Below are 22,327 nucleotides of genomic sequence, written 5' to 3'. Positions count from 1 at the left end.
CAGCATGCATTTGCAAATCAACACAAAGCACTGATAAGCAGCAGCTTATTAATTCAAGAAGATTTTAAGGTCTAGATTCTAAAACAAAGATTGTCTTTGATAGTACAGTAGTCTGGAACATAAGAAACCCTGAATGACTTGGGATGAGAAGCCTTTGATCTGGATTGACCTGAACACAAACTGCCACATCTTGAGTTAATCCCTTCTACAGGCAGGGGCACTTTTCCTGCTTTATTTTGCAGATATGAATGCAAAAATGTTTCTCTCTCTCTTTTGCCAATGAACACTCCCATCAAAACAGAAACATCTCTAGGAAATATTCTGTCTTCATGAAAAATTGTTCCAATTAGGGCCATGGGATTTTTGCATGGACTGACTTCCAAGTGTAAAAAACAAGATAGATGAAAGCCTGCAAAATTTTAGGTTGGAAAATTAATTTTTCACAAACCTTCAGTTCAGAAGCCCCCAACTGCCACGACAAAGTTTTGAACAGGAGAAATTGCTTTTTTCCTTATACTATTTTTTCCTTTCCTCCCCTCCAATACATACATCTCCTTTTTTTTTCGCCTGATATGCCATCAAATTCCTAAAGAGAAAGAAGTACAGACACCGTACCATTTAAATGAGATCCATGTTCCAGGAAGTTTAGTAGCTGTAAATTATTCAAAAAAAGTGCGTGTGAGCATAAATGAGATTGGAGTAAAATGAGGGGAAACACAGAACAACAGCAAATCATGCCCAGAGCCATGGAGATCTCTCTCCCACCACAGGCCCACACATTTTCCATGCTAGGGAGGTAAAACACTGGCAAGGATTATTTTTCAACCAGGTCAAACTAAATGTTGGAAAGATGATTTGATTTATTTTGTCTCCTCAAGTCACATCAGTTGTGAAGAGCTACTGCTTCCAAGCAGCCTGAAGTCAACAGTAATCTTGGTAAGAGAAGACAGTGGCAGACATAATGTTAAGACTAAATAAGGACTAAACCACAGCTGACCATTATCTTGGGGAAACTAATCAGGTGCTGGTAACAGTTCACATCACCTTGTCCAGAAACATTGCCTCGATATAAGAGGAGAAATCCAAATCCACACATGATTATTAGACATCTAATGATTCTCATGTTAGATGTTTTGCTTAATTCAAGATTTTATCAGTATCCTTAGGAGTATTTCCTTTTCTTCTTACAAGCAAGATTTTCTAGCACCAAGTACCAGAAAAGATGGTAAAAAATGCTCTGGCATTACATGTTTCATGCAAGCCTTTAAATAGGCTGAGAAGGGGGTTTCAAAGTGCACATGAGCATGCTAATTTCCATTCAGGTTGTGAAAATGTGGCAGAGATGTCATCCATCATGTAAACTCGAACACATTTTATTTGAAACTTAGATTTTAAAATTTAGGTCTTAAAATAAACTATATTAGTCTATGCCCTGCATAGAAAAAAATAACAATAAAGGCAAGCTGCTCCACAGTCATAGGCAATATTTCCTGCCCTTTTCACACAGATTATTGCTCTCAGCATCACTGTTCCTGCACTCCTTCCCTCTGTTTCCACAGAACAAGTTTTTTACCTGCGCAGATGTTTTTTTTTTTTAACACTGCTCCAAAGTTCTTCTCAAATACCGATTTCCTAAGACTGCATTATGGTCAAATTATTGCTGTTCTTACCACCATCTGTGCCCAAGAGTCTTATTATGGGTACTATATGAACACTGCTCTTGAAGACCCTGCAGTCCAGGAACCTGTGCATGTTACAGTATTTGTAGTCAGGGCTGGACAAATGAAGCAGACAGGGTTTCCTATGGTTTTGGCTGCTAAAATTTCATAGATTCACAGAGTTACATGGGGGCTGAGGCTGGAAAGCAGCTCTGGAGATTATCCAGTCCTAGCCCCTGCTCAAGCTGGGCCACCTGGAGCCAGCTGCCCAGGACCCGGTCTAGATGGCTTTTGAATATCTTCCAAGATGGAGACTCTACAAACTCTCTGGGCAACCTGTGCCAATATCCAGCAGCCCTTATGCTAAAAAGAAAAAGAGTTTTCCTATTTTTGAATGGGATTTCTTGCTTTTCAGTTTGTGCCCAGTTGCCGCTGGTCCTGTCACTGGGCACCACTGGGAAGTGCCTGGCTCATAACTCATTTAAGAACTGCGACACCTGTTCAGAGCCTAGATTCTCTGCCATTGAAAAACGGCCCTCGAAACACAAGTTAAGCATGGGCACACTAGTGTTGGCCCTGCAGAGGTGCGAAGGCTCCCCTCTGGCTGTGCTCCCTCTGGAGCCTCGCGATCCTGCTGCAAGGATGGAGCTGACAAGGGAAAACCAGCACTGCCCACGCACTCAGCTAGACCACGGTCTGTTAGTTCACGTGCAGCTCACACCTGGAAGGTTACACGCACAGCCTGTAAGTGCTTCAAACATAGGCACTGCTTTTCCCATGTTTAATTCAGGCCACAAGTTCTCCGTGCTCCTGGCAGCTGGATCCCTCGCGCAGAAGCCGATGGCATTCGCACAGAAAACATTCTACTTGTTGTAAGCAAATTAAGTTCTAAAGCCCTACATGCAACCCACAGAAGCCAGGACTATATAAAGTAGAACTTGGAAGAGAGATATGAAGGCATTCCAGAGAGAAAACAAATTGCCTTTTCCTTGGCTTTGTCTTTCAGTATTCGCTGGCAATTTTCTTGAGAACAGACAAGGTCTGGAAATGCCTCACGCAACCCGCCTGCAACTACTGCTCAAGCTGGAAAAAATAATGGCATACTATGGGAGGTGTCAAACCCAGGAGCACCTCTATCTGGCCACTGCTTGACATCAAGGCTCTACAGGTCCATAAAAGAGGATCACAATCCTGTAAAAGGGTGAAATGGGAGATTTTGCAGGCCTTGCAGAGGCAATTTCATTTTGAAATTCCCCTTCTCTGGATTGCCTTCAGTAGGGCAGCACAATCAGCAAAATCCTAACCTCAGAGCTCCGGTCCCATTAGTCACACAAAGCTTCGGTGATTTACAGTCAGAAAATCATTTCAAGACATCTGAAAGGACTTTGTTATTCTGCCTACAGCTACACCTGTGCACTTCTTTGTCTCTAAGTTTCAATTAGAAATAATTTAAATAAGAGAAAATCATGTTTCCTAGTGGCAGAGCCTGTTAATGAAATATGTTTCACATTTCCCATGGAAATGGGAATTTAGGAAACTAACAGGCAGATCTTGTGCCTGCAATATGAATATAATTTCTATTTGAAAGACTTTATCTCCATCTCACTATCCAGATCTGCAGCTCATCTTTAGCTCTGTGAACCATATTCGTGTTGCTCTTAATGTCTGAATTGCCAGCCTGTTAACATGACAACTCAATTTCTAAGGTGTCTTAAGAAACACAAAAAATAGGGGATTCTCTATTGTTTTAAATGTCTGTAAGCACTGAAGGGAAAAATCTTGTAACATGTTACACTGAAAGTCAAAAGGAGAACAAAAAAGACATGAGCAAGCAGGCTTAATGAATTTAACCATGTTTTTGCATCAAAGTATTATGTAAAACAAACAGAAAAGCAGGACAATTGATTTGCAAACTATTCACATAAATTATTTTATCAGAGGGCTCTGGAGATACCTTTCTGTGGCTTAAAATCTTCCCTGCTTAATACAGAGCAAAAAGTCACCAACTTTACTGCGTTAGGGACATAAGTGCTGAGCACAAAGAATCTGTATCAGCCCCTGCCTTATTTTCTTGGACTCTAGAAAGGGGTCTTTTATATAAGACCCTGTGCTCATCCCTTGAGCACATGGAGGATCCAGTCCTTACAGACTCAGATTAAGTTTAACACATCCAATATTTATCCAGATTCAGATATTTTCATATGGCTTGAATATACTTGATATAACCTTAGATGAGGCTACAGAAAGAAAAGAAATCTTAATGTTTAGGCAAGGTTCTTATACCTGTCACCAAGTGACAAAGCAGAAGAGCTCTGCAGTTCCACGCAGGATCCTGCAAAGTGGCATGCCGTCAGATCGACACTTCTTTACTTCTCAATCCTATCACCACCCTGTCTTTCAAGATGTCTTCATGAGCCTGGCGTTCAGTTGTACAACTCTAACTGAGGGCAGTCCTTGACCTGCCAAAGCTAAGTACTGGAGATAATGTACCAGCATGAAAAAAGAAACCACATAGATGGAAACTGCACTGTTATTGCTAGAAAACTCTTTAAACCAATCCTACAGGTCTTTCAGCAGCAGCAGTGGTAGAGAAAGGATATGCCAATGGCAGGATGTGGTAGAAGGGACAAAGTAGCCACATCAGGTCTCGCCACAAGCTCAGGATGTTACGCTTTTACACCTCAAAACTACGCCACGAAAAGCAAATCTGACACAAGCAAGCATAAACTCACACATGCTTATACACACTTACAGAAAATACATCTCAACCACAAATATTTTCTACTATTTTTCACCGGTAGGATGATCACTTCCGTAACAACATCTTTGACATACCATGTCAAAGAAGAAGTCCTGGGTGGCATTTTTGCACATTTTAACAAGGCATTGGTCTTTGCTGAACTGGCTTACACAGCTCTGGCCCACCTGCTGGGAATACCACCCTTGACACTTGGGCAAAAACAAATCTAAAAGTTTGGGAATTTGGGAACTCTCAGCAGCTGACTTCCTCTAGAGTGCAGGGAAAGCCAACAACAAACAGTCTGGTAGACAGCAGAAAAAGGTGGACTGTTTTGTTAAAATTGGTGCCTGACATACAGCAAGCGTCAGTGGAATAACCACCCATGAGTCATTCTGCAATTATGCTTGGTACCTATTGGCTAGATTACCCCTTCTTCTTTCGGGTAAACTCTTCGATCTCAGATCTCAAATAACAAGGAAAATCTCCTTGCTTGTTAGCAGGTTATACTCAAAAGGGAGCAAGTGACCTTGTCATATCCTTACTCCCTGGCTGAGCCATATGTAACACAAACATCCCAAGAGAAAGCTCTGGGAAAAAGCCAGGCTTGCTGAATGCACACGAACTGCAGTGTTTTTAAGGCGATATCATTCCTCCTACTGCTTGGCCCACGCTGTCTTGATGTGGGTCAGACTGTAAATGACACGATTTGGTTGCCACCGTGCTAACCTCTACATTCCTCTGACTCCGAGGGAGAAAGTCTCTTTTTCCTTTCTCACCTGGCTTCAAATGGAAATCTCATGAATGCTGTGGATTTAGTGTGTAGTTTTATAATTGTGGTTTTATTTGAATTGCCACAAAAATGTTGGGTGAGATTAAACACAGGCTTCTCCTTTTGAAGAGGTCTGTGCTTAATATGACTTTTACACCCTGTTTTCTCACTCACTTTTAATTTTTTTTCTCCTTTGAGTCTAGTTGCAACTCCAGCTCCTACACTGCAGTTGTGAGAGCCTTTCCTTGGTACTGTGCTAAGTGATATTTATGCATAAACTTTTGCTAATTGCTGATTCCATTGGCATTCATGAACCTATGCTGGAATGAATGAAGCTTTCATTCATGTTTATATATTAGTTTCCAACATTTGTATGTTTGTAATCATTAGGCTAAAACCAGCTTTCATTTGCAGAGATGTAAACTGAGGGTAACTGAGTCAAGAGATACACTCTATTATGTACATGGAAAGATTTTTTCTAGTATCATTGAGAGTCGAGTTAATGACAGAAACTTCCCCATTCCATAACTCAATGTAGTCTGTTCAGGACTGCTAACTATGGTTATGGCTACATTAACAAGTGGTTTGGATCAACAGAAGTCAATCTTTAGAGCTCATTTTGTGCTGGGGATCTGACATAGGTACTTCTGCAGGTTGCTGGGACTCGGTTCAGATAAGCTCTAAGTTTGCTCATGTGCACTAATACTCTCTTACTGCTGCAGCTCAACTCCCAGGCTAGTTCTGTCCAAAGAAAATCCAGGTCAGGACGTGCGGTGCCGTGCTCAGCAAGCGGGCAACAGTTGAGCGTTGCCTGAAAAGCGCTCTCCTGATCTAACTAACGAACACACTAACATGGACACACCCTATGCGTAAATTACAGAGACTTACACAATTAGAATATCTCTGTGGCAATCCCTAGCCATCAACAATTTTCCCAGCCGTATAATTGCTACTATTAACAACACAAGTTCCCAATTTAACAAATGGAAGCAAGATAAATGCCCACATCGTTCTGGCTTCTCCCAGCTTTGTGATTCAGAGCATAGCAATCTGTTGCCCTTGGTCTTTTGGAAATAGTGCCTATGTGATAATTTTAATGACAATGCAGCACTTCTTCTGGTCTGTTCGGGATAACTGAGGGTTTTGATTGCTTTATCATGGAGGAGGTTCTGATGGTCAAGCGAATTGGGTCTATCATGCCCCAAGGACCTGTACCTTATTCTCTTCCAGTCAGCTGCCCATGTCCTTCCTCGCTCTTTACACTTAGCAGTCGGTAACTCAGCACAGAGACCGAAAACCGAGGAGGACACCTAAACAGTCTGGAATCAGCAGTGAGTGGAACTGAGGAGGTTTCTGGTGTAGCACCATGGGAGAGGACGGGTGGTAGGAAGAGGTGATGTGATATACATTGCTTAGATTTTCTGTGTCCTTTAGCATTGCTGCCTTGGAGGAGAACTGCTTTCCTCTCCAATACTCTCCCATCTTTTGGCATTTGCTCTGGTTTGAATGCCTCCAGCATGGGAAACCAGGCTTCCTGCCTCCCTGTATTCAGAAATTTTGTCAGTCCTTTCTTCATGTCTTGCTATGCTGCTGCAAAAAAGCATCATCTGTGTGCATAGCCTTTTTATTATTATTATTATCCTTTATCCTCCTCTCTACATGCTTTGAGTCTCACTTGTCCCTGAACTAAGTGTAGATTATGTCAAGTAAAACTACTTACCCTTAGATAGCAGACAGAGCCCCAGACAGACAGTGGGCCAAGACATAGAAGGATGATATTGCCTTAAAAACACTGCAATTACATGCATTCAACAAGCCTGGCCTTTTCCCAGAGCTGTCTCTGGGGATGTTTGTGCTATGTATGGCTCAGCCAGGCAACAAGGAGATGACAAAGTCTCTTGTTCCCTTTTGCTGTCTAACCTGCTAACAAGCAAGGAGAGTTTCTTTGTTAGTCGAGATCCGAGATCTGGATAGGAAACTGATGGCACCCACTCGCATATTGTCCCAATCCTTGATCACGCTGGCTGCCCAGCAATACTGGTTTGAATAGTTCTCTTTCAAGAGTCCAATATTCCAGATGGGAACAGTTTCTGTAAGCAGTTTTTTCATATGGGCCACAAAAAATGCTCAAATAAAACAGAGGAAAAAAGGTCAAGGTAACTGATAATGTTTTTATGCAGTGACTAAACCGATATTGAACGGTAGCTTTTGAAAAGGTGATACGTTCGCACAGCCTAGTCTTGGTCACAGTATCTGCACACACATCCCATTACAAAGCAAAGTGCAAATTCATTGATAAGCAGTAACACAGGCCTGCTGCGCAGACTCGCACAAGTCCTTTGTACAGGATAGTGCCCATGTAAATACAAATACCCCTCAATCAGTGAGAATTCTGAAAAGGCAATACTCTTCCAGTTTGTTTTTAGGACAAATCTACCAGGACCTGAGATTACTAAAGCCTCAGTCATTGTAATTATGATGAGGAACAACTTCAGTCAACTTTAGATACACTTTCAGCTTCCTCAGACTACCAGCTGTATATTGACAAAGTTTATAACTGAAGGTTAGAGCTTACTTCATTCAGAAAACTCAAGAAAGACTAGGGTGCTAGAAAAGCCTGTGATCACACAGATGTGAGAAAATAAGACAGACCCTGGTTTGTTCAGCTTCATGCAGGTCACGTGATGTAATTAATTCCAAATGGTTTTGGTCTCCGTACAGAAACTTCCAGCAAAAGATTTAAACAATGTAATAATTACCTTTTTCCTTTCATGATCCTTCTGACTATGCCTTAATTTATGATGCTTTTAACTAGCATACATGTATCCTGAGGCTATGATGGGTGCACATTTATTTAAGTCAAAAGATAAATCTTAATGAAAGGTTTTTTTAACACAATAATTAATGTATTTTGATCATCATAACAGTAATTATTAGAGGCACAAAAACAGAATCAGATCTTAGAAGAAGCCATGAAGATCCTAAATAGGGTGGAGTAGCAGCACTGCCCTATTATTTTGCCAAGAGATGATACATCAAAGTGGCAGCAGTGAATCATCATACACTACTAGGAACTACACCCAGTGAATCCAAGAGATGGAAATATTAGATGCACTAACCTCCATCATAAATTGCAAATTATAGTCACACAGCAGATAGTGCGCAATGTGCCTTTTCTCATAGTTATCAAGCTATGCTCTCCTTATGCCTCCCGCAACAGGCTCACTCATCAGATTAAAAGAAAAAAACAGAACTGCAAAAACATAGGAATTTTGGCTTGATATGAAAGGTCCATCTATTTTTAAGAAAACGGTTTTATTTTGTGAAGGATTATAAGCTCTCAACATGTGTCAAATAACCCAGTTGAGCAGCCTTGTTCTTTTAGAAACCTCTTACCCGCCAAAACCCCCACTTTTTTTATGGGATTATACACACCATGGGAGGCAAATCCAGAAATGAAAAAAGAGCACACCCACTCTTACCTGCTGTCATCCTCCTTTAGCAGAAATGACTAGTATTCTGATTTTCTGCCCAGCTATTAAAACATTGTGCCCATACACACACGCAGGCAGACCGTAACTTGCAGGCAGCCTTTTTGCAATGACATACAGTAAAGAAGTCAAACAAAACTGAAAACATTTTCTAAAAAATATCCTACTCATTTTATCTGTGTCAGATTTACTTTAAGCATTAGTTTCCCCAAACTAAAAAAAGTTTAACAATACACAAGGGGACCTCATATAAAAGAAGATGCCAGCAAAAAGAGAGGAATAAAGAGTTCCTTAAAGAAAAGGATATAGTATGGTACCTTTTCCAGTCAAAGTTTCTTCTTGTATTTTCCTCACTGCTTCTTGGCCCTCACTCTCACTGTTTCCAGCTGTTACAATACAGAAAATGGAAAATTAGCAATGCAATCAACTTAAGGACAATGAATATAGGCATGCCACTATGAAGTGCTAACCACAGTGTAAAGCCAGTATGAAGTTTTTAGGTGGAAAGTGCGATTCGTTACCGTCAGGCAGAAGAGGTTTTCAGAGAAGGCTGTACAAATGCACTGCTGTTCATACGAGTTCTGCCTGTTTATCTATCATTCATTTACTCATACAAGATAGGACCATCTGCTGGCTGGACCAGCAGAATTGAGATGTGAATCTGTGAGCCAAGTGAATTATATCACATCCAGATTCTACAAAAGCTTCACTATAGGTTAGAGCTGACCTCCCCTCACTCTTTTTCCAAAATTAAGACTTCCACAGTTGGAAAGGCCCCACTACCCTGGCCCAAAAGCTCAGGAAAAGTTTTACTAGCGCTAACGTAAAATGTGATTAAGCATCAAATAAATGCCTTTTGTGCCATTCAGCTTAGATGGACAGTTAATAATTGTCTGACATTTGTTTGGCAATTTTTTTGTAACTACTAATATCAAAGGAAAAAACACAAGCACAAACAAAATAATGTCGTGGTTTAACCCCAGCCAGCAACTAAACACCACGCAGCCACTCACTCACTTCCCCCCACCCAGTAGGATGGGGGAGGAAATCAGAAAAAAAAAGTAAAACTCGTGGGTTGAGATAAGAACAGTTTAATAGAACAGAAAAGAAGAAACTAATAATGATAACACTAATAAAATGACAATAGTAGTAATAAAAGGATTGGAATACGCAACTGATGCACAATGCAATTGCTCACCACTCGCCGACTGACACCCCGTTAGTCCCCGAGTGGCGATTCCCCCCACCCCTACTCCCCCCAGTTTATACACTAGACGTGACGTCACACAGTATGGAAAACCCCTTTGGCCAGTTTGGGTCAGCTGCCCTGGCTGTGTCCCCTCCCAACTTCTTGTGCCCCTCCAGCCTTCTTGCTGGCTGGGCATCCGAAGCTGAAAAATCCTTGACTTAGTCTAAACACTACTGAGCAACAACTGAAAACATCAGTGTGTTATCAACATTCTTCTCATACTGAACCCAAAACATAGCACTATACCAGCTACTAGGAAGACAATTAACTCTATCCCAGCTGAAACCAGGACAGTAGTACAAGTTAAATTTTTTAAATTAAGTTTAACATTCCATTTATCCATCCACAAACATTTTCCATAGCCTGACACATCAAAATACCTACTGTTTATTATCTAAATTGGATATAAATACTGATATCTCTTATGAATTCCATGAAGTTGCCTTCTTCCCAAGATTATATAAACCTCTGCCGTGGTTTCTATACAGGCTTTATCTTGCACCGCTCTATGAGTGTCCTGTCCTCTCATTCACTTGTTAGTTATGCAGCAGAAACTTAAGGCTTTCCACTTTTTTCCTCACTTTTTTTTAGTAACAGTGAATCAGCTCTACCAAGGACAAGGAAAGAATCACAGCGTCATGGAATAAGTTGAAGTTGGAAGGGACCTCAGGAGGTCATCTGGTTCAACCTCCTGCTCACGTTAGTTCGTACATGCTCGTATTTACTTTAAGATGTTAGAACATGCTTTATAGTGCTATTAAACTGGATTCATTTGATCTCACACAGAATGTGTTCAAAAAGTGGGAGTAAACCCTCTGAGATAGATCATGTGTCATCCATCGGGTGCACCAGCTGGAGGCTCAGAGCTCTGAATGGAGATTTTGGGGACAACCTGACCACTTTGAGGAGGTAGGCTAATGCATTCTTTTGAGGATGGAGTTTTTGTTGCGCTTCTGCAGTAAAAACCAATGATTTGCAGCAAATCTTTGTTTTCATGATATGCAAGAAGGCTCAATTTCTACATAAATGTAGCCAAAATAAAGACATTTAGCATTCCAGATACTGGAGAGAAAATAATTCTCACATAAAATGTAGAGTCATACCGGTTTAAAACTGTTCTCTATAAATTCCATTAACTATGGAATTATATTGCTCAGACTGACCAAGAAAGAAAGAAAAGAAAAAAAAAAACACCAAAGCAGACATTTGCAGTATTTTCTTCTTGCTGTTGTTTTTTTTTCCCCTTTAAAACCATCCAGCGTTGTACAGAACAGAAACATTCAGCTTGATGCTAATTTCCAGATATAGCTGCAGCATCAGCAAAGAAACCCTCCAGAGAAACTGCCATTTCTGGGGAAATCTGTGCACAGGGGTTATGGGCAAGAGATCAGTTTTCCTCACTGTTTCACCTCAAGTGATGTACTAGAGTAAGATTTCAAACTCAGTATGTTATTACACCGGATAGAGTTAGGCTAGAAAGAAAAATACTTTGGTTCCAATTCTGTGAAGGTCTCATTTGATTCCCCTTTCGTTCATTCAGCACTCCTCACACAGAGAACAGGCTTATTAAAGACTCCAGTGTCTTGATTTAACTCTCAGTATGCCCACTTAATTCGTTCTTTTAAAAGAGCTTGTGTTCACAACAAATTTTAATTTGCTTTATTTTGCTGTTATATAAATGGTTATTCATTAAAGCTCAGTGCCTTCCAAATGAGCTCATTTTATTCATATTTGCATATTTTTCACTCTAGACCACTGGGAGAAAATAATTATTTTGCTAAACAGTCACTTCAGATGTCTGGTTCCAGACTGATTCAACAGAGAGTTTGAAAACCAGGTTCTGGAGGCTGGACTATCACAAAATTGAAATAGCCTCAATGAAAGCTGCTACTCTAGTACAAGCTTTTAAAATCCTTCTCTCAAAGAAAATCCTGTAAGAAAGAATAAAAAGACACTGAACAAATGACCAAAATCCTTACAAAAAATTCAAAGACACATATATCAGAAAGATACCATAGGACTGGGAGAGTAATCTATACTTCTGAGTTAGCTTAAGGAGATCAGCATCCCCTTGCTAAGGATGGGTGGGAGAGGAAAGGGACATTGCACTGTTGTACTGCTTCTCTTCTAGTACATCCTTCTGGGATCCTCTAAGCAAAGTGAGTGGCAGGCATGAAAACGAACAACTTCCTTTTAAGTGCTTGCTACATTAATTATTCAAAATTCAAAAAGTACTTTTTAAGTCACCAAGCTAACACAATCAGCTTTAGGTTGGGAAAAATAAAAAATAATTTGTACCTTCTTGATGAAGATGGGTCACTAAAAGGCACACCCTCCAAGTGTACTGAACAGGAGTACAGCACTCTAAACTAAGGAGGAGGACAGTTTACTATACGAGTGTCAAATTCTTACCACCATCAGCTGGTTTCGATCCTCGGTAGCATATTTGTAGTGATTCTTTAAAAAACTTTGTGATACACAGGAAAATCCTCTGGCTGGACTTTTTGCCAATGATTCACCATAATTTTCATACGTTTGACATGCCAGAATTTATCCATGCCAGAATTTAACCATTTTAAGTGCTACAGCATCTGTAGCGTAAGATCTGCCTACTCTGGATTCAAGTGGTTTGGAGGGAAGGATAAGAAAGGATAGATAGACCATGTTTTTTATGCAGTGAGGGAATCTGAAGAAAAGCTTTGAGAAAAAGGGATTCAATGTCTTGAGAGCTTAGATCATCAAAGTACCCAAAACCGTAATAATCTTGCTTTTCATGCTAATTTAAAGTATCTACTGGGAACTCAAAATAGATACAGTTGTCTCAAGAACTGTTTATGCAAGCTGTTCAGTGCCCTATCCGATGTTTTTCTTCTATGTAGTCCCCACAGAATAGTGAAAAATTCAGGTGAGACTGATTCAATAACAACGCTGACTACAATCAATTCTGAAAATAAAACTAATAACATAAAAATAAATTCAAGTCTGAATGGATTCACCTCTAAAAAACAAGATGCCATTTTAATGGCATGAAAAATTCTAATTCTTAGTAAAATACTGGAAGTCATGTTGAAAAAAAGGATGGAAAACAGATTTAAACACGACTTTTAGTCAAAAAAATTTACTCTCCTCTTCAACATTCATCTACATAAATGCCACAAGTCAAAGCACGTCGATCTAAAGCCACCACAGAAGTACAGAGAGAAATTCTTATCAGCAGCAATAGGCTTTTGGATCTTACCCTGAAGGTCAGGCTCTGTCATCTTAATCACTTAAGTAGATCCTAACTCTGAAAGTTATTTCAGGGATTTCAACAGAATTATCACAGAGGGTTGCTCAGCTTGAATAAGGATGGCGAAACCACAGCCCATAGAAACCCAGCACGGCTGGGTAACATTTATACTATAGCTAGTTAAGGGGTCCTGATACATCTCTATGTACTATTTACACAATATTTTCAATTTCTTTGAATTTGAAAATCTCTCCAAAAGAACAACTGCTACTCACACTCATAATTTATGTACAAAGTTGATCCTGATAAAAACGCAAGACCTTTTCCAATTGGTGTTTTGCAAAAATAGGAATTTGCAATCTTGGCATTTCAAGGGAACATACTGCAGGGCATTATAAAGAAATTTAAAATAGTCTGTGAACAATGATACAGCCTGTAAAGCTTAAGGTTGCCTGGAGAGAATAAACCCACAAATCCAAAAAGCTCTCGCTTTTCAAAGTTAGCAGGGGGAGAAATTCCCAACTTTCAGCAAGATAACACAAAACCGAAACACAAATAACTTTTTGAGATGAACACCGAGAAGATGCAAACCACCCAGGACGTGGTGGTCCAGGGAAAGACCCGACCCCTCCAGCCTGGAGCCCAAGAGCCACGCTGTGCACCAAGGCAGCCCTCAACCTGCGATAAACCCCACTGCGGCGAACCCCGGGAGGGGAGGCAGGGGTGAGCTGCCCGTCGGCAGGGCAGCCGTGCCGGCACATCGCCTCCCAGCCCTCCCCACGCACCCCAGCCTCTGGCAAGTGTGACCCCCTCATTCAGCAGTGCCTGGGGAACCTGTCTACCTGAGATAAATGCTCATCCCTTGACTTACTTAGCCGTAATTACGTATCAGTTGTTAATCCCTGAAACAATGAACAACTTCCCAGGGTTCGCAGCCTGCCCCGTGGCCCTCCCACTTGCCCCTGATCACTTCAAGTAACCCAAGTTTAGAAATGGGGCCCATAAACTCTAATGCATATGTGCACTACCAGGAGAAGCTTGGTGGTATGGTAATAAATTCTGTATAAATGTATACCAACTGATTAAGGAGTTGCAGAGGGTGATGGTTAGGTGCCTTTGTGCAAAAGAATATAAAAAAGATGCCAATTGGAAATTTGAATTAAGGTGCCTCCTCAGAGTAGCATAATCCTCATTATGATTGAAAGGGGAACCGATTTCATTGGAGCACCAGCCTGAAGACAGGGCTTGCAAGGGCACCCAAAGCCTCAAGAGAAAACCAAAGTCCTATCAGCTGGTGTTATGAGGATTATGATTTTGTGAGTGTGCAAGGCACTGCGCAACAAATAGCATATGCCTAAGAGAGAGGAATGACTGTGCCCAAAATCTCTGAGGATGAGAAATTTGAACTCAGCATGATATGAATGTTTTTTTAAAGGAATCTATAACATATTCAATCAAAAAAAATAAAAGTCTTCCTTAGGAAAAAAGAATATAGATCTTGGGTCTCACTCATAAAACTTCCAAGTCATGAATTTGTTATTCAGTAAAGCTACATATAAGGATGTGACCTGGTATAAAAAAACATTGCGAAAGTGGTACAAAGCTTCCTTATGTCTAGAGATACCACACATCTTTCATCATCCAGTTCATCATACAGCAGTCACAATTAAATACATGCCTTTTTGACATGAAAGGCAAAAATATTGTTGTAAGCGTTCCTTTGAGAAAAGAAGCAAAACTGAGTAAGGAGGAGGATGCCTGTTTGCAAAGAGAAACGAAATCGTCGTTCTTGCCCTAGGTTTCAGCAACCCAGCTTCTCCAATGAGAATTTAAGAATGACCCTGTTTATCAAACCAAAGATATATCTAGACAAGTGCCCCGTTTCCAACAATAACCTGTAGCAGGTGCTTAAGGAACAGGTATAAGTGACAGCATTAAGTCTAGGAGTGGTGTTTTCCAATACACCCTCCCAGTAGCAAGAAGTTTCAGAGATTTCCTGAATCAAAGGTCGCACGTAGCCTCTCAATGAACCTATCCTCCACTGCTTCATCTAATTGCACTTTCAATTCATTCAAGTGCTTGGCCACCAAAGGGTTCTGGGACAACATGGTCTGTGATTTAATGACACACTTAATTACATTAAAAAGTTTGTACTTCAGTAGTTTGTTTTTTTAGTTATTCTGTTGGGTGTTCTCTATTTTGTGTACAATAAGACAGGGAATAACCACTTCTCATTCACTTTCTCTATACCATTCATAACTGTATGATATCACACCTCAGTCATCTGTTTGCAAGCGGAAGAACCTTTATTAGCCCCACCTTGCACAGAGCCATCCCATCCTCCTCACCAACCCTCTCTCATTTTTTCCAGTTCTACCAGACTCCTTTTGAGTATTCACAACAGGATGAACCAACGATTTCTACAAAGGAAGAGGGACACTTCCTGTCCTGTTTTCATCCTCTTTCCTGCTAAGTAATAAGATTTTATTTGCCTTTATGACTGGCATTAAATATCAAAGATGTTCTGCAGACAGCTTTCAACAGTAAATCACAACTTTTTTTTTTTTTTTGAGTGGTAGTAGTTAATTTAGATCCTATTCTTGTAAATATACAGGTGTGGTTGTTTTTCCTCATATGCAGTATTTGCATTTACTGACACTCTGTATTTATCCATCCCTTCATAACATTGCATGAAGTCATTCAATATTGTGAGGTTATTCCCCATTCTTCACAGCAGTTAAGATTTCACAAGGCACCTCTGGAGACCATCCAGTCCCACCCCCTGCTACAGCTGGTTGCCCAGGACCATGTCCAGTCAGGTTTTGAGTATCTCTGAGGATGGAGACTCCACAACCTCTCTGGGCAGCCTGTGCCACTGTTTGACCACCCTCAATGTAAAAAAAAGAGTTTTCTTATGCTTAAATGAAATCTCCTGTGTTTTGGTTTGTGCCCATTGCCTCTTGTCCAGTCATGGGCACCACTAACCAGACCCTGGCTCCATCTTCTTTACTGTCCCCATCAGGTATTTATCCACAAGGAAAAGGTCCCCCTGAGCCTTCTTTCCAGGCTAAACAGTCCCAGCTCTCTTAGCCTCTCCTTGTGTGTCAGAAGCTCAAATCCCTTTAATTATCAATAGTCAAATTAATTTGACTATCCTAAATACATTTGCCCAAAATGCATCATCTCACTGTTCACCCTTTTTTCTGTATCTATCTTTTAGATAAATGTACTGAACATATGCCTATGGGATCAGGAGTCCCTTTGCTCTACCCCAAAGATGACAAATAATTCCTAAATGTTATTTTCTGTCTCCTAATCAGTTACTAATTTACAAGAGATCTTTCACTTATCTCAAGACAAGCTAGCCACTTTAAAATCTTTTGGCGTGAACCTTGCCAAAAGCTTTTGAAAATCAAGATTAAATTAATTCACACAGTTGTTGAATTCTTCAAAGCATTTAATAAATGCTTAATGAACAAATTAATGTCTAGAAAAACTGCACTAACGCTGCCAAAATTTATTATCACATATTTAACTCTGTATTTTTTATAATGCCTGACATTTTTTTCAATATAAAAATCACACTCCCTGGACTATGCACAACGTCCTTCCTAAAACTGCCCAACCCTCATATCTGCCCACCTTACACTTCTCCTGTACTAAGGTCCCATGCAGAAGATACTAGTCCAGAAATACTTTCATGGTATTGAGGGATTTTGTTTTTAATCACAGTGTCTTGTTTTGGACTGGTTTAATTTCTTTTCTGATGGGTGGTACTGTATTTATACTGAGTTTGTAATAATCTCCATACTATTCATAACCACTGTAACTTTTTAGCTGCTATTTTACATACTTCTTTTAGAAGAGACAGTGAACAGTGGTTGCCTGTATAGAACAAATTTTCAGATTGAGGACTCCAAGCCCATTTGGTTGTTCCTCATAAGGATGCTTCTCCCTGCCCTTGATAAGCTTGTTTTCCTCTAACCCATTTAAATTTTTATGCTATCCATTTTAAAATAGGCAGACCAGAATTCAACACAGCGTTTAAGGTGCTGGCACACAAATGATTCACACAGTTGAATCAACTCATGTTGTCTGTTTTGTTTGTTCCTTTTCTAACAATTTCTAATATTTGTTTTGGTTTGAGCAAGCTATTGAGCACTGAGTTTTCATAGAACAATCCATTTCAACCCCAAGGTCTTCCTCCAAAGTGATGATGGTCAACACAGAACCCATCATGTCTTTTTCTGGAGTTCAGATTTTTCCCCATGTCCATCACTCCATATTGATCTACGCTGAATTGCACATGCCTTTTAACATTCAGCTTCTTATGGTCTTCCTGCAATTCTTCACACACATCCCTGGTCTTTATTACCCTGAATAATTTAATACAATTTGAAAGACTTGCCACTTCACTATTTGCTCTTCCTCTAAAATTATACCTTGAAAGCATGTGTTCTAACACATATCCCTGTTGAACTCCAGTGGTAACACCCTCTCTACTAAGAAAATAAACATTTATGTCTATGTTCTGTCATAACATGCAATGTTATTGTATGAATGTAATGGCATTTGTACTTACCCTTTGGGCTGTGTAGTGTCCCTAACAGTCTTAAGAATTTTGCTTTAAGATTTCTAGAAATCCAAACCATATCAACCCAAATCTCCCTCATCCACATGACGGTTGAGATCAGTTAATCGATGTATTTTGCTATGAAATACACCTGCACAGTTGACTGAGATACATTTCTACTTGAGATTACTGCCCAAAAGAGAATTCTTGTGCTCTAAGTGTCTTTTCAGATGTTTGGCACCATTTTAATAATAGTTCCAAATGTCCCAAGGAATGCTGTAATGAGTTTGTTCATAAATAAGTACTCTTAAACCACGGCCAATTATAGAAGAAACCTATAAATTTTACAGGTGGAATGTTCAAATTAATAAACATAAACCAATGCATTTTTTAAAAACGAAAAAGTCTTTTTAAAACAAGGATAGTGACAGTGTTCACAGAAATTAGGGACTAAAGTGTTTGACAAAGTTCTTAGGGATTTGGAAGGCTGTGTGTGGCTGTGTGCACACGCATAGCGTATCAATAACAGACAGCACTGTAAGTAGTGTTTTTCATAACCCTGATTACAGTGTACTGATATGTTAAAAACTGAACTGAATGACAATTATAAGGCAATCTGCATGCATTTTCTTAATGTTCATACCAGAAAAAGGAAACCATCACCCACTTTTAAAAGGCTGGTAACATTTCGACACTTCCTGACTAACTCTACAACTCACTCAGGCCTAACAAAACCTGGCTAAAATTAGGAAGATAAATACTTTTCTAGAAAAAATAATAACTCAAGCATCTCATACATCTATTTATAGTGAGAAAAGACTATTAAAGTATCCCATATAAATTTTCAGTAATTGAAATTAAATCAAACCATCTTTGAAAATGAACAATTGCACCATCTTGATAGGGTTTAATTATCCTTCTAAAGTCACTTTGTAGTATTATACAACATAAGAATTGTCTGATTTATAGTGCAGAGAGTCCAGCTTGAAAATTGGAAACTAATGTGAATGAAAGAGATGACAGAAATATCTCTTGGTTGGTCTCCTTCAGGGCTTACAGAGTTCACACAGAAGTGCTGAGTCTGGTGATGGAACTACATTTATTTATACCAAAATTGCATGGCTTAAATAAGTCACTTGAATATATATACATATATATAAATATAATGAGACTGTTTCCTTCAGGATGTGAGCCTGTCTCAGAAAATTGTGACACTGATATACTCAGACACTAAAGATTGATTACACTGTTCTGAACCTGCTGTTTTATACCGAGCAGCATATGTGTAATGTTGTCAAGCTGGAAATCTTTTGATTTTCATTCACCATTATCAATCAGGATTATCAAAGCTTCTATATTACATATTCTTACACATTTTTTCCCAGCCTTCTTTTATCAATGTACTGAGAAAAAAAGGAAAAATCAAACCAAAGCTCTCTTTTTTAAATTCAACTTTTTAACATGCCCTCACAGAATCCTCTTAAAATTAAACCCCAGTGATGAAGGATGGAAGGAATATGAAGATTTTACTCTTCTAATCAGTCTGAATTCAGACTCACAAAACCGTGGCCAACACTGTGATGCAGAGCTGAACCTACTGGGTTTTATGACTGGGGAGTCATAAAAATGACCGAGATGTCTTGATTTTCAATGTCCTTATTGTTAAGAGCATATATATTTGTAAGTGCACACAAAACACCATCTTCAATATCAGTCACAGGTCAGTAGGCACCAAAAACAGTGTGTCATTTACCTTCTCTTTCTGAAAATGAAATTGCAAGCTTGTTTATCAACTAGTAAACTGCATCGGAGGGAGCAGGAGCTCCCGATGTGGCTTGACTCTGAAGACTCACCACTGGCAGTAGCTTTCCCTACCAGGGGTCCGCTGTCTGTCATGAGATCTTCCTGAAGTAAAAGCCCTGCTGACTCTGAGCAATGCTATCGCAGCCTGGCAAAAAGTCTCAATGACATCTATCAAACAAAACCCATAGAAAATTACTTTCATCATTTCAGCATTCACGCCAACCTTTTTCCCAGCAAGAGGCTGAGGGCAGGGTGAGCAGCATCCACAGAGGGAGACTATCGGTGAGAGAAAGGAGTCTTGTGCACCCGTGCTGGGACTGGAAAGGAAGAAGCTGTAAAAGCTCTGTGCAACCGCTTGCTGAAAATGCTCTGAGTGAGCACGCTGCCCTTTCATACGGTGCCTATTCATGTTCCACAAGGCAATGTGCTTTCTACGTATTTGTCTTCCTCCTTCCATTGGTAGGTTGGATTTAAAAGTAAGTTACTTCAAACATTTACTCCTTTAAAATGTCAAATGGAGTAAAATCACATCCATCACAAATGGTGAATCATCTTTGCATCAGACATTCAGGCTTGACTCATTTGCCCGCTGCAGGGATATCACTCTTTATTGCTAAATATTCCCATTACTTAGTCCCTGTAATGGGAAAGAAGCATTCAGTGAATGGGCAAGACTGACTGTGAGCTACACGAGTCTCCCTTGCAAGCCCAAATTCACCTAACATCCACACTTTTTTCACGTAAATTCACCCCTATATACAAACATAGCATTAAAACATTTCTAGAATAGAAAGCTTGAGCACACTTGCTGTCTTATTTGAGGCTTAAATCTTCGCTTGTGTGGCCTGAAGCTGAATGTGCTAACGCATGCCAATGTGCCAGCAGGTATTTTAAGCATACTCTGGACACTTGGGGCCAACAGTTAGCAACAAGGATGGAAGGTCATTGCATTTAATGTGCTTTTGAGACTGTTTTAATCTTGCAGCTGGAACAAAGCCTGAGACTACCCATTCTACTGACAGGGCTTCTTTGCTCTGAAGAATTTCACAGGCAAAGAAGAAGGCTGTGACTCACTGGGCTCACTGTTTAGGTCAGAGTTTGCCTGAAAGAATTGAATCAGTTGAAAATCTTACTCATCAAATGCTTCCTATAATTAATTTCATTAATTTCCATTTGTAGAGATTCGTAACGCAAATATTAAGGTTGGTACAATTGAAGAGTGAATAGAAGTGTGTGTGTCTGTAAGCACCAGAAGAAAGAGCAGAGCAAAGAGTTAAAAGAATGCCCCATATTGAAAATAAAGGACATGTTTCCAGGACACGGTTCCTGTGTTGTTTATGTCAAGGCCACAGCCCAGAGGACCTGCCAGCAGATGACCATGCACTCTGCTACCAAGAGAATAACACCCAGGCTGCGGCATATCACCCATACCATTACTTTTCCTGTTAGCCCACCCAGAAAATAGGATATAGACAGAGCCTATATAGTCCAGACAAAGAAAAATGTACTAAGAGCTGATGACTCCTAAAGGGTATAAATATCTGTCCATAAACTAGCTCATAATTTCCAATCAAGAAGAACGACAGAGACAGGATAAGGACTCAGTAGCTGGCGTACCTTTTCCCACGCTGCACACAAGTGATGCTCACCAGGCCACATGAGCACACACATCTTGGTGCTTGTGAGAGTATGGGTGTGAGTGTGAGGGAATGAGATCTATGAGGGGGTGATTGTGAGTTGAAAAAAAATCAGCTTATTTAGAGATTTTGTAATTAAATATCACCATCCCTTTCCCAAAGATCACACACTGAATCTTGTTACACAAAATACGCTAAACTTTAAATGGTATAAAATAAGTCTTCAAAAAAGTAGCAATGTTCTATGCTTCCATGACCCTGTGCAAAGAGAAGAAAATTAGCCTTTTTGTTTTCCCACCGAGTATATTTTTGCAGTCCACCTTAAACATGAAAAGCGACTTCTTTAGTGAAATATTAATGCTGACATCATTAGCTACATCTAGCTACATTAGCTACATCTAGCAAATAGCAGCATCTGCTTGCATTTTGCAGATGCTTCGTTTTGACACATCTATTAAAACACGTTTGAGTAAGTGGTATTCTGCATTACACCTGTACGATTCCAGGGCAACTCCATTAGTGTTACTGATTGCACTAGACTAAAACTACATGGCTACTATGCTCTTGTTTATTGTTTGGTGTCTTTTGGGTTTTTTTAAAGATGTGTATACAAAACCTTAGAGAGAGCACATTCTGTATAAAAGCTAACTAAAATGGCATCACCAGCTTGCTAGTGTATTATGAAATACCAACCTTCAGTAACCTTATGGTGCAAAAGTTACAGTGTTTTAGGTAAAAATCTAGTTAAGGAAAGATGAAGGGAGCAGAATGTAGCATTTTAAACATACGAATATTCATGATGTTACATACAGATTTAGTAGATATATTAGTGCCCTTTAAAAAATAGGAACAAAGTCTCACTAATATTGTCTGTAGTAGAGAGAAGAAATTGTGCGCTCACGGCATTTTTGGAGTTCCTTCAGAAATTCACCTATCCTATCTTCAGATGCCTCAGTCTAACATAGTCACCTTATAAGCTCTTTATTATCAACGGAGGGAAACAGGCAGCTCCAGAAGGTGAGTTGTCCAGCCCGTCTCAGACTGACACAAATGTACCTCTCAGGGTATTTATTTCCTTGCCTTGCCTACAAAGGCCACCTACAGTGACAAACTGAGAAGTAAATGTGCAGTTTTTACATGGATGAAGTTACAAGGGCTTCCTCTGCCCTTACAACACA

At 39.8% G+C, this 22,327-nt stretch overlaps 1 protein-coding gene across 3 annotated transcripts in view; it reads right to left on the bottom strand.

Annotated features, from left to right (window-relative positions):
- Nucleotides 1-22,327, bottom strand: part of DHRSX (dehydrogenase/reductase X-linked) — a 169,943-nt gene that overhangs the window by 109,215 nt on the left and 38,401 nt on the right. For 2 of the 3 annotated variants that reach the window (XM_052773610.1, XM_052773612.1), the window contains one exon: nt 8,976-9,044. The exons of the other annotated variant lie outside the window; for it this stretch is intronic. In XM_052773610.1, the coding sequence (XP_052629570.1) occupies nt 8,976-9,044 (69 nt within the window). The remainder of the gene's footprint in view (nt 1-8,975; nt 9,045-22,327) is intronic. 3 annotated transcript variants of the gene reach the window in all.

This window comes from Harpia harpyja, chromosome 22 (genome assembly GCF_026419915.1).
Source record: "Harpia harpyja isolate bHarHar1 chromosome 22, bHarHar1 primary haplotype, whole genome shotgun sequence".
NCBI classification, from domain to species: Eukaryota; Metazoa; Chordata; class Aves; order Accipitriformes; family Accipitridae; genus Harpia; species Harpia harpyja.
This window is presented reverse-complemented; position numbering and strand designations above follow the sequence as displayed.